The 12,441-nt window shown below is 37.6% G+C and overlaps 1 protein-coding gene across 1 annotated transcript in view; it reads left to right on the forward strand.

Annotated features, from left to right (window-relative positions):
* Positions 1 to 12,441, forward strand: part of LOC132107578 (NACHT, LRR and PYD domains-containing protein 12-like) — an 80,267-nt gene that overhangs the window by 13,828 nt on the left and 53,998 nt on the right. Inside the window, exons 7-9 of the mRNA XM_059513689.1 lie at positions 1,733 to 1,906; positions 2,711 to 2,884; positions 4,111 to 4,284. Of these exons, the coding sequence (XP_059369672.1) occupies positions 1,733 to 1,906; positions 2,711 to 2,884; positions 4,111 to 4,284 (522 nt within the window). The remainder of the gene's footprint in view (positions 1 to 1,732; positions 1,907 to 2,710; positions 2,885 to 4,110; positions 4,285 to 12,441) is intronic.

The raw sequence follows: 12,441 nt of genomic DNA on the forward strand, positions 1-12,441 counted from the left end.
TTCCAGATATAAATGGACCAAAATGAACTCAAAAATTACTTATAAATGAATATCAGTCCATCGCTTAACTCCATATTCATTTAAATGTAACCCACACATTTGTCTATCATGTTATAATCACTTATTGTGTATGTCTTTTAATAACTATTGGATAGCTTAAGGATACATATTCATGTTTAATATGTACATGTTTGAATCTGTTAGCTTGAAACAGTCCTGACCATCAGTTATTTGTTAAATGTATCATATTCTTGTTATACGAATCATGTCCAAAATTAGACCCTGCAAGATCCGGAAAATTCAGACCACGTGCTTAATAAGATAACATATGATTTATGATACCCCGAGCAAAGAAAATATCTGATTGTTCAAGACAACATTTGAGGTGTGGCCAACAGGCCAGTTTAAATACTTAGGACACCATCAAATCCTGCTTTTAGCTTTGCTTCTGCTATTAGTCATGCCTGCTTTTTGCGTTTGCTTTTAGTTTGCTTTTAGGCTGCTTTTCGTTTTGCTATTAGCCATGCTTTTAGTCATCACTTTTAGCGTTCTTTGAGCACGGCTCCAGCGTCCGTCGGCTTGCACGCCTGCTGCTACTTAGGCACGATGAGAAGAAACACCACCTAGTCTCGTCAAACTTTACTTCTGTTCTTTTACTTTAGTTTCTTTTCTTTTCCGTTTGAGAGTTTTGTGTTCCGAGTTAAGTTTTGTAACGCCGTGTCTCAGAGTCTGACCTCGAGTGCCCGTTCAATTTCAACCAGCCACACAACTCCGCGTCTTCAGCCAACGCCCAACCACGGGCTTCCCAAAACGTCATTTCAGTGACTGCTGAACTTCCAGCCAATCAGCGACATCGGGAAACCCCCTTTCAACAACAACAAAGGGAACCCCTTTACACAGGCAAAGTACCTCCAGACTGATCTATACTGGAGTATCTAATATAATTTTAACCTCACTGAGGAACTCAATGCGAGGGTTAATTAAGTGATTGATGGCTGTTCATGTCAATGCAATTTCACATATTGCGGTAAACTTGGGATTCCAAATTTTCGTTCTCGTTAATCATTCTTCCCTAACTTACTATCTTCCTGCAACTTGTATGAATGTATGAGTGCTTGTGTGTATGTGTTAGATTAGTTTATATGTCTTCGATTTATCTAATAAAGCCTTATTCATATTGAAAGGAGAAGTATCTTGTGTTTTGTGCTTACAAGTTAATGTCTTAAACTGCCGATCTTGTTACTGTGCTAATTGATAGTGTTTTCACTATACTTTGGATATTAATATCCAGCACAGATTTGATGTTAAACGGCTCGTTCAGTGAATCGCAGGGCGTCTCAGTGATCATCCATGAAACAGTGATTCTGTTCAAATCCCCTTTAAAATTTTACATGTTTAAATTGACCTGTTTCCCTAACAACATGCAGCAATGAACTTTTTGTTTTCTTCCAGAGTCTCTAGTAAATTACATGTTGGTTTTTCATTCTGAATCATGGGGAAATCATGATATAGATTTAATACTAAAAATTGTGATTTTCAATTAATCCAGAATCGAGCTGCTCTAAATGGGTTTCCAATGTTTTGTAATCATGTTTTACAGTCTCTGATATTTTAGATTTGTCTAATGATCCATCAGACCCTTGATTTGTGTTTGTTCTTGTTTTCTTTATAAATTAATTCCCGTCTAAACTGTTCTGAACTAAGAGAGTGATTGGTGCATTGTTCTCTACAGGTTGAGAGATTGTGGTTTCACAGATGAAGGTTGTGCTTTTCTGACTTCAGCTCTGAGATCAAACCCTGAACACCTGAGAGAACTGAATTTGTCTCGTAATAATATAGGAGATTTAGGAGTCATGCTGCTGTCTGATGTACTACAGCATCCTGATTGTAAACTCGAGAAACTGTGGTAAGATCATATGTGACCCTCACACATGTTCCTGTGGCTCAGTGGTAGAGTGTTTGCAGCACAAAAGGCTGTGGGTTTGATTCCCAGGGGAACACATGTTAGGTAAAATAAATGTTAGCCTGAATGCACTGTAAGTTGCTTTGGATAAAAGCGTCTGCTAAATGCAGTCTGAGTTGATGGTAGCCATTGACTTCGTAAATAAAAACACATGAAACACAATGTAAAGTAAATTTTAAATGTTCAGTCTCTTTCAGCTGCTGTGAGTTCAGTTGATTGAGCTATAAATGATTGAACACATGAGCTGCTCCTCAATAGCATGATACTGAAGACTGAGAATTACACTGAAAAACACACTTTCACACACAATCAACATTTCAGTTTCATTTTTTTAAAACAGACTCAACCTCAACAGTCAGAAATGAGAAATTAAGAAGATGCTGTGTTCACCATGATGTGTCTGCAGTGACTTATGCACACCCACATCAGTTCATATTAGTAACGATCTAAATAACAGTAAAAATAATACTACTAATAGTAAAACTCATAAAAATAGATTTTGCATGAGACATTTTACATAAAAATACAGACATGGTGCAATGAGAAAATATATTTTAGACTTACTGAATGAGATCATGTTCTATGATCATATTTTGTGCTCTCTGATATTTTAGATATCAGTTCAGTGATCCATCCAACATACTAATTTGTGCTTTAAGTTTGTACTTTCTCTTTTATAATGCATTAACTGCTAAACTAATATGACCTGATCTGAGAGAGTGATGAGTGTATAATTGTTCTCTTTAGGTTGAGCTACTGTGGTCTCACAGATTTAGGATTTGCTGCTCTGGCTTCAGCTCTGACATCAAACCCTGAACACCTGAGACAACTTAAACTCTCTGGAAATAAACTAGGAGTTACAGGGGCCATGCTACTGTCTGATATAATGCAAAATACTGACTGTAAACTGGAGAAACTGCAGTAAGATCATATGGCTCTCACACATGAAACAAAATCTAAATTTGTATGTTGTATATCCAACTAAAAGTATATTTGAAGTGTTCAGCCTCTTTCTGCTGCTGTAAGTTCAGTTGATTGAGCTGTAAAACTACAGGACTGAGAGTCACACTGAAATACACACTTTAATGCACAATCAACCATTCAGTTTCTTGATTTCAAACAGAGACAGCCTCAACAAGTCAGAACTGAGAAATGAAGAAAATGCTGGATTCATTCTTGTTCACTACATTTTTCTGCAATGACTCTTTTTAAAATGTTAATTTAGTGTGTAAAAGCACACATTCATGACTACACATCACTATGTACATATCTAAATAAGTGAAACTAATTGAATAATTATTTGAATAATTTAAATTATTTTCAATAGTGAAAATACTGACATATATATCTGAAATATAATTTATCCTGACTGAATGAGACTGTAGATTATGATCATGTTTTGTGCTCTGTGACATATTTGACCTCAGTCCAGTGATCCATTTAACATTGATTTGTGCTTAAATCTAATCTCATTTGATCTGAAAGTGAAGAGTGTGTCATTGTTCTCTACAGGTTGTATAATTGTGGTGTCACAAATGAAGATTGTCCTCATCTGGCTTTTGCTCTGAGATCACACCCTGAACACATGAGAGGGCTAAATCTGTCTAATAATAATCTAGGAAATTTGGAAGTCAGGAGGCTGTTTGATGCATTACAGAATCGTGACTGTAAACTAGAGAAACTGTGGTAAGATCATGTGTGACTCTTACACATGTAACACAAGTATATTTGAAGTCTCTTTCAGCTGCTGTGAGTACAGCTGATTGAGCTGTAAATGACTGAACACATGAGCTGCTCCTCAGTAACATGATACTGAAGACTGAGAGTCACACTGAAATACACACAATCAACATTTCAATCTCTTGACTTTAAACAGACTCATGTTCTAATTTTGTGAACACACAAAAAACTAATCCAATTTCCATTTTAGTACAGATCTAAATAACAGTAAAACTCTGTGTAGTGGCTTAACTTAAAACAGACTTTGTATAAGGCAGACAATGTGCTTAAAAATAGCTCTATTTTAGATTTTATACGATCAACCAAATAGATTTTTGCTTTAAGTTTGTACTTTCTCTTTAATAATGGATTCACTGCCAAATGTATCTGTTCTGAGAGAGTGAAGAGTGTGTCATTGTTCTCTACAGGTTGAGTAATTGTGGTCTCACAGATGAAGGTTTCTCTGCTCTGGCTTCAGCTTTGATATTAAACCCCTCACATCTGAGAGAACTAAATCTGTCATTTAATAAACTAGAAGTAACAGGAGTTACACTGCTATCTACTGTACTACAGGATCCTGACTGTAACCTGGAGAAACTGTGGTAAGATCATATTTGGCATTTCACATGAAATACAGTGTCAGGTATATTTGAAGTGTTCAGTCTCTTTCTGCTGCTGTGAGTTCAGCTGATTGAGCTATAAATGATTGAAACAGTAGGTGCATTTACATGGAACATGTGAATGTGGCTAGTTTTTACATAAATGTTAAATAAAGTGATCTGGTTGAGATGCATGTTTATGTCTCACAAGCTTCAAATTGGATTTGATCTTTGGGCATTTGCACTCTGCATGAATAGACAGTTTCCTGCTTTTTGTGGATAGATAGTCAGCTCTGGAGGGGGCTGGCTGTGGTCATAAAATGTCCTGGTGTACAGGCTTGCACTATTGGATATTTTTTAGCTCCTCTCCTGTTAGCGTTTCTTGTCAAGGGAAGAACTAAATGGTGAAATAGTAATCTGGCCTATCGAACAATGTTTTTCTTGACTGGTTGTTTTTTGGCTGAAGTTGATTCAGCAGAATTAAAAGGTGGAATAATCATCTGGTTTTAATGAGGTAGATGTCTGCATAGAAAGGCTGAGTGTTGCTACATGAACCCTCCTGAAATTGGAAACTGGAACCCTCCAGAAACTGAAGGTTGAGGCAGCACTTGCAGCCGAAGTTCTCCCAGAGGCAGATGGTTCTAAGGACCATCATGCTTTTGATGAGGGCTTCAGTTCAGTTCTTCAAAGTTCAGGATGGGTTGGGTTCTTTCTACACCCCAGACAGTGGTATATTCCTAATGATCCCACTAATGTAGTTTTGCAAGCCTTTTGACCTATGCCCTTCCAGATGTCAGACTAGGAAAAACTAAATATACTATGCCCAGTTAGGGCATTGGATGCTTATCTCTATAGAGCTGCTCTGTGGCATATAACTGATTATTAATTGTGTGTTTTGAGTTCCCTAGATGAGGGGCACCAGCAGCCAAGTAGAGAATATGTAAGATAGTTGAGGCCAATGTCCACATGTTATTTAGCCTGTGGGCGACACACTCATGTTGACCGACTGGCTCAAAGTACACAGACATAGAATGCTATAGAGTTGTTGCCTTATTATTAATGCCTTATGTTAATTAAGAATGTTACAAACTGTAGATGAATTTAAGTGAGGAAGAAATATATAATGTCTCATCTCAAAACAAACATTAAAACAAACACAAAACAATATAAAGGCTTTTTACATGAGTAAATTTGAAAATAAAGGATTAACACTTTTATTAATTTAAAAAACTATTACATAGGAAAAACAGACATTCTAGCTAGTTACTGACCTGATGCAGACAAATATAGCTGAAGCTGACTGAATTCGTCCTGATCTGGAGTGAGATAAGATAAAAATAAGCGGGGCAGTCTCAAAACTGTCCAGATGGCTCTCAATTACAGGTGCATCTCATTAAATTAGAATGTTGTGGAAAATCTCAACAAATTAGAATACTTCATAAGACCAATAAAAAAAACAAAAATTCTGTGAATTGTTGGCCTTCTGGAAATTATGTTAATTTACTGTACATGTACTCAATACTTGGTATGAGCTCCTTTTGCTTTAATTACTGCCTCAATTTGGCGTGGCATTGAGGTGATCAGTTTGTGGCACTGCTGAGGTGATATGGAAGCCCAGGTTTCTTTGACAGTGTTTCTCATTTTCCTCTTGACAGTAGCCCATAGATTCTCTATGAGGTTCAGGTCTGGTGAGTTTGCTGGCCAGTCAAGCACACCAACAATCATGGTCATTTAACCAACTTTTGGTGCTTTTGGCAGTGTAAAATCAGGATCTTCAAATAGCTGGTCAGCAGATGGAAGTATGAAGTGCTCCATAATTTCTTAGTAAACGGGTGCAGTGACTTTGGTTTTCAAAAAACACAATGGAATAACAGTAGCAGATGACATTGCACCCCAAATCATCACAGACTGTGGAAACTTAACACTTAACACTGGACTTCAAGCAACTTGGACTATGAGCTTCTCCATCCTTCCTCCATATTCTAGGACCTTAGTTTCCAAATGAAATACATAACTTGCTCTCATCTGAAAAGAATCTTGAAACACTTGGCAACAGTCCATTTCTTCTCCTTAGCCCAGGTAAGAGGCCTCTCACGTCTGTGGTTCAGGAGTGGCTTAACAAGAGGAATATGATAACTGTAGCCAAATTCCTTGACACGTCTGTGTGTGGAGGCTCTTGATGCCTTGACCCCAGCCTCAGTGCATTCCTTGTGAAGTTCACTCAAATTCTTGAAATCGATTTTGCTTGACAATCCTCATAAGACTGCGGTTCTCCCAGTTGGTTGTGCATCTTTTTCTTCCACAGTTTTTCCTTCCACTCAACTTTCTGTTAACATGCTTGGATACAGCACTCTGTGAACAGTCGCGCACCACGCGTCACTGATGTAAACACATAGCACGCCGCAGGTTTTTCCTCCTGTGACGAGAGCCCTGTCCGCTCGATAGCACATCAGCTGGTCGAGCTGAATAGCGCCATCTGGAACGCTGTTACTGAGCCATGTTTCCGTGATATATATATATATATATATATATATATTAGGGGTGTAACAGTACGCAAAAATCACGGTTCGGTACGTACCTCGGTTTCTAAAGTCACGGTTCGGTTCATTTTCGGTACAGTAAGGGAAGGAAATGCAATCATTAAACTGCAGGTTGTTTATTACTATACACTTTTAAAAAAAATACTTTTTAATAAACTATAAATAAAATAAAAAAAGAATAAGAAATAAAATAGTGCTGCAAAGTTCTCTACTAAATAAAATACTCTCAGTCTCAAACCAATATCATATAATAAAATATAATGAAAAATATAAATAAATAACTATGATTACAGTGCAGCATTACCAATCCCAGCTTGTAGGCCTGCTTCACCAGATTCGTGCCTGCTGCGGCGCTGGCGCGCTGCTGCTGCTGTAGGTGACAGGGAGACCGCCGACAGACCAGGATCTTGTCTTCATGACAACAATATCTATGCTTCATGTTGAGCATAAATATAAAGCCTACTGATAAAGGACACCGTCAACAATATTGACGGCAAAATAGACTATGTTTGACAGGTGCAATATTTGAAAATCGATAATTAATTTATTTTTTAAATTACATTTATATCTGAATTAATGTCAACCTATAGACTTTCAAACATCAAAGTGTCATGAATTAATATGTATTTGTGTACAAAATGACATATAAACATATTTTCCTATTCTATTTTGCCTGGTAACGCTTCCAACATGCTTGCGTGTCGCGTGAAAAATAGGCATCAGTTCTATTTCTAGCATACACGCGTTTTCCGCGCGGCTCGAGCCTGCAAGCTCTAACCTGTTAACATGGGAGCCGAATTAAAAACGGACATGTCACGCAGCTGAGACGCTTGCGCCACGCATCCAGTGTGTCGCCGGCCTTAGAATCAGCTGCAGGGCGGGATTTGCGCTGAACGCTGAGACTTCCACTACTTAATATGTTCGTTTGGAAACACGAAAATTCACTTATGTTCCGCGCACAAAATATTGCATTCCGTCATTCGGTACACACGTGCACCATAGCGAAAGCCCTGTACCGAAATGGTCCGTTACGAATACACGTACTGTTAAACCCCTAATATATATATATTAGCATTATTTTCTTTTTTGCAATAGCCTGTTAAGCAAGCTATTGTAAATGTGAAATATCTGAGATTGTAAATCCACCCCTTCAAGTATGTCTTTGTCGTCTACAGGTTGAGGCATTGTGGTGTCACAGATGAAGGTTGTACTGCTCTGGCTTCAGCTCTAAGATCGAACCCCTCACACCTGAGAGAACTGAGTCTTTCTGGGAATGAAATAGCAAATTCAGTGAAGATTTTCTCTGATGTACTAGCAAATCCTGATTTTAAACTGGAAGTACTGAGGTAATATAATTTCTTTGATAGTCACGTCTTTGTCCTCAGTAAGATGTCTTCTTTAATGTAAATAAAGACTGAAAGCAGCATGTAAATAAAAGCTCTTTAAATTCACTAAATCTCAGTTAATTTAATTTCATTCATCTCCATTACATAGGGTGGCCATATGCACCAATCATACGGTGACATGTCCCAGCCATGATTTTAATATTGCCTAAAACATCCAAAGCATGCAGGTATTTTACATAACCGACCAATCGTGGGACTGTGTGTGAGAAGGTGAGATCTACAGGGAACGATCAAAGTGAAGCAAATATGCGCACGTGATTGTTCGTTCATTTGAATTGAAGCGTCGCTGTGCATTTGCAAGAGTGATTCGAAAGCATAAGGAGGTGTCTGCTCTGCTCTCTGTAGCTCTCATGAATGCACAGTGCAAACAGCCAAAACCTGGATATTTTAGTCAATAATAAAGTCCTGGCCAGGACGTGTTCTGTATGAACAATGCATATGGCCACCCTGACATTACATCACATGAGCTGCTGCTACTATTTTTGGCCCACCAACCATTTACTGTAGCTTAAGTTGCTTCTGGTAATACTCTTTCACCTGCTCTTCTCTTTTAAGGGTTAATTAATTATTTTATTTTATTTTTTTCTGAAATCATCTGAGCCCACTTTGTGTTCTCATAGATGTCATAAAACATATCATCAATTTAAAGTGTGAAATACAGTATACATCTGTAACCTGGATGTAAATTTGTGATGATCCAGAGGAAATAAGGCTTATTAACATGACTTCAATGGATGTGTAGGCAATAGTTCTTACACTGTACAGTAAGACACTGAATGTCTCCATTGAGTTTGTCACATTTCTAATCAGTTTATATGCCACTATATGAGACCAAACATGACAAAATTATGTTTAGTCATAAGAGTTAAATTTTTGTAATGGGGAACAGTTTCTTGGCTGTTGACTGTTTCTTCAGACAGATCTGTCCTTATATCACTATGAAACAACATCTCACATTCAACTCGGTGTCTGTTCAGTCCTGAAGCACCTGATAGTTTCAAAAAGCATTACTGAGCATCAATATGCATAAATCTCATGCTTTCAGGAGCAGTTTGTGGCAATGCTTGTATCTCCTCTGGAGCTCTGAGAACAGAGTCAATAACAAACTACAAACACTTCAACTACAATTCACAGTGTATGATTGTTTTCTACAGGTTGATTGATTGTGGTGTCATAGAAGAAGATTGTGATGCTCTGGCTTCAATTCTCAGATCAAACCCTTCACACCTAAGAGTACTTGATCTGACTGAGAATAAACTAGGACGACCAGAAGTGAAGTTACTCTCTGATCTGAAAGATGATCCAAATTATAAACTGGAGGAACTATACTATGTGCGTATTTTTATAAATATAGTCTTTGAAGTTTAAGTTCAGTAACAATTTCAAATGTTTGTAATTGGCAAATATAAGATAATAATTCAGCTCCACTTTAGTCTCTGTAATTTAATAAGAGCTGAAATGTGTAATGTTTTTGTCTTAAATGTTTTCATCTTTCACAGTGTCTCTGTGTGTAAGTGATAAAGAGAGAGTTGTCGATAATTTACTGTTATTAACCTGTTAGCAGTTTTTCATTCATATCTGTTGCTGTAATATGAATATCCTAATATCTCTGGCTTTCTTTTCTGAAATGGATCTGATATGATGTGACAGCAGTAATATCTCATACTCGTATGTGATTGTCTGTGTGTTTTATTGTAGAGCTCTCAAAGTAAATAAGGAGTCACTACAGAGACAGCCACGAAATCAACAGAGACTGAAGACACAGAAATCACACTATTGTGTGTGTGTGTTTGTGTGTGCGCTCTTGTTTTTGTGACATATCAGGACACAACTCTGTATAATGACATGGGTATGACACAGGTATTACAAGGAGAGGGTGACTTATGAAGACATGACCCATGTCCCCATTTTTCAAAATGTTTATAAATCATACAGAATGAGTTTTTTTTTTTGAGAAAGTAAAAATGCACAAAGTTTCCTGTGAGGGTTAGGTGTAGGGGTAGGGTTGGTGTAGGGCGATAGAATATACAGTTTGTACAGTATAAAAACCATTATGCCTATGGGATGTCCCCACTTTTCACAAAAACAAACGTGTGTGTGTGTGTGTCTCTCTCTCTCTGTGTGTGTGTGTGTGTGTGTGTGAGACTAACAACACTATTTTTTTATTGTTGTAAAAACACTTATTGCACTCTACAAGCAAGTGTTATTAAGCAGCAATAAAGTGAAACATTTTAATTAACAAAATATATGTAACCCTGTTACAAGAAAAAATGTTTTGTTTGTGTGTCCAAATACATAATGTGTTGTTTCTTTAAAGGGATCCCTGGGTTATTAAGAATTGTATAGCTTAATATAACGTAGCCTAAATATGTAGTAGAAAACCTATGAAACATTCATGTTATTTAAAAAATCCACATCATTACATATTTTGTGCCGTTATTTTGATTAGCCTCTGTGTGCTACTTGCACTGCGAGCTAAATTTTTTATTTCTATTTTTATCACCACAACACTAATCAGAATACACAACTTGGAAAATACTGATGCAATGACCACAGCTACTGAAATAATTTACAGATGGCGATGGATGTAAGCATAGGCTTGAACCAAATGCTGTATCATCGATTTTCACCTAATGGCTTGTTTCCACTGAGCAGTACGGTACAGTACAGTTTAGTATGATTGGCAAAAATTCGCATTTTTCGCTATCGAATTAAGCAACCATCCATATTAATGGGAGGTAGCAAAATCTGACAGAGTAGCACTAATCTTCACATGCATTATAGTATGATGAGGGGCATAAAATTCCCATCCCACTTTAGCTTTATAAAAATCGATGCGTTTCAGAAAGGCGGGGAATAGAGGAGAAAGAATAATGTACAGTACTGTATGTGGAAAATAATGTTTTTTAACCTTAAACCACAGGAATACATTTCATTACACCAAATACACAAAATAATGTTACAACCCGAATTCCAGAAAAGTTGGGACGTTTTTTAAATTTTAATAAAATGAAAACTAAAAGACTTTCAAATCACATGAGCCAATATTTTATTCACAATAGAACATAGATAACGTAGCAAATGTTTAAACTGAGAAATTTGACACTTTTATCCACTTAATTAGCTCATTTAAAATTTAATGCCTGCTACAGGTCTCAAAAAAGTTGGCACGGGGGCAACAAATGGCTAAAAAAGCAAGCAGTTTTGAAAAGATTCAGCTGGGAGAACATCTAGTGATTAATTAAGTTAATTGATATCAGGTCTGTAACATGATTAGCTATAAAAGCTTTGTCTTAGAGAAGCAGAGTCTCTCAGAAGTAAAGGTGGGCAGAGGCTCTCCAATCTGTGAAAGACTGCTTAAAAAAATTGTGGAAAACTTTAAAAACAATGTTCCTCAATGTCAAATTGCAAAGGCTTTGCAAATCTCATCATCTACAGTGCATAACATCATCAAAAGATTCAGAGAAACTGGAGAAATCTCTGTGCGTAAGGGACAAGGCCGGAGACCTTTATTGGATGCCCGTGGTCTTCGGGCTCTCAGACGACACTGCATCACTCATCGGCATGATTGTGTCAATGACATTACTAAATGGGCCCAGGAATACTTTCAGAAACCACTGTCGGTAAACACAATCCGCCGTGCCATCAGCAGATGCCAACTAAAGCTCTATCATGCAAAAAGGAAGCCATATGTGAACATGGTCCAGAAGCGCCGTCGTGTCCTGTGGGCCAAGGCTCATTTAAAATGGACTATTTCAAAGTGGAATAGTGTTTTATGGTCAGACGAGTCCAAATTTGACATTCTTGTTGGAAATCACGGACGCCGTGTCCTCCGGGCTAAAGAGGAGGGAGACCTTCCAGCATGTTATCAGCGTTCAGTTCAAAAGCCAGCATCTCTGATGGTATGGGGGTGCATAAGTGCATACGGTATGGGCAGCTTGCATGTTTTGGAAGGCTCTGTGAATGCTGAAAGGCATATAAAGGTTTTAGAGCAACATATGCTTCCCTCCAAACAACGTCTATTTCAGGGAAGGCCTTGTTTATTTCAGCAGGACAATGCAAAACCACATACTGCAGCTATAACAACAGCATGGCTTCGTCGTAGAAGAGTCCGGGTGCTAACCTGGCTTGCCTGCAGTCCAGATCTTTCACCTATAGAGAACATTTGGCGCATCATTAAACGAAAAATACGTCAAAGACGACCACGAACTCTT

This window comes from Carassius carassius, chromosome 28 (genome assembly GCF_963082965.1).
Source record: "Carassius carassius chromosome 28, fCarCar2.1, whole genome shotgun sequence".
Taxonomy (NCBI): Eukaryota; Metazoa; Chordata; class Actinopteri; order Cypriniformes; family Cyprinidae; genus Carassius; species Carassius carassius.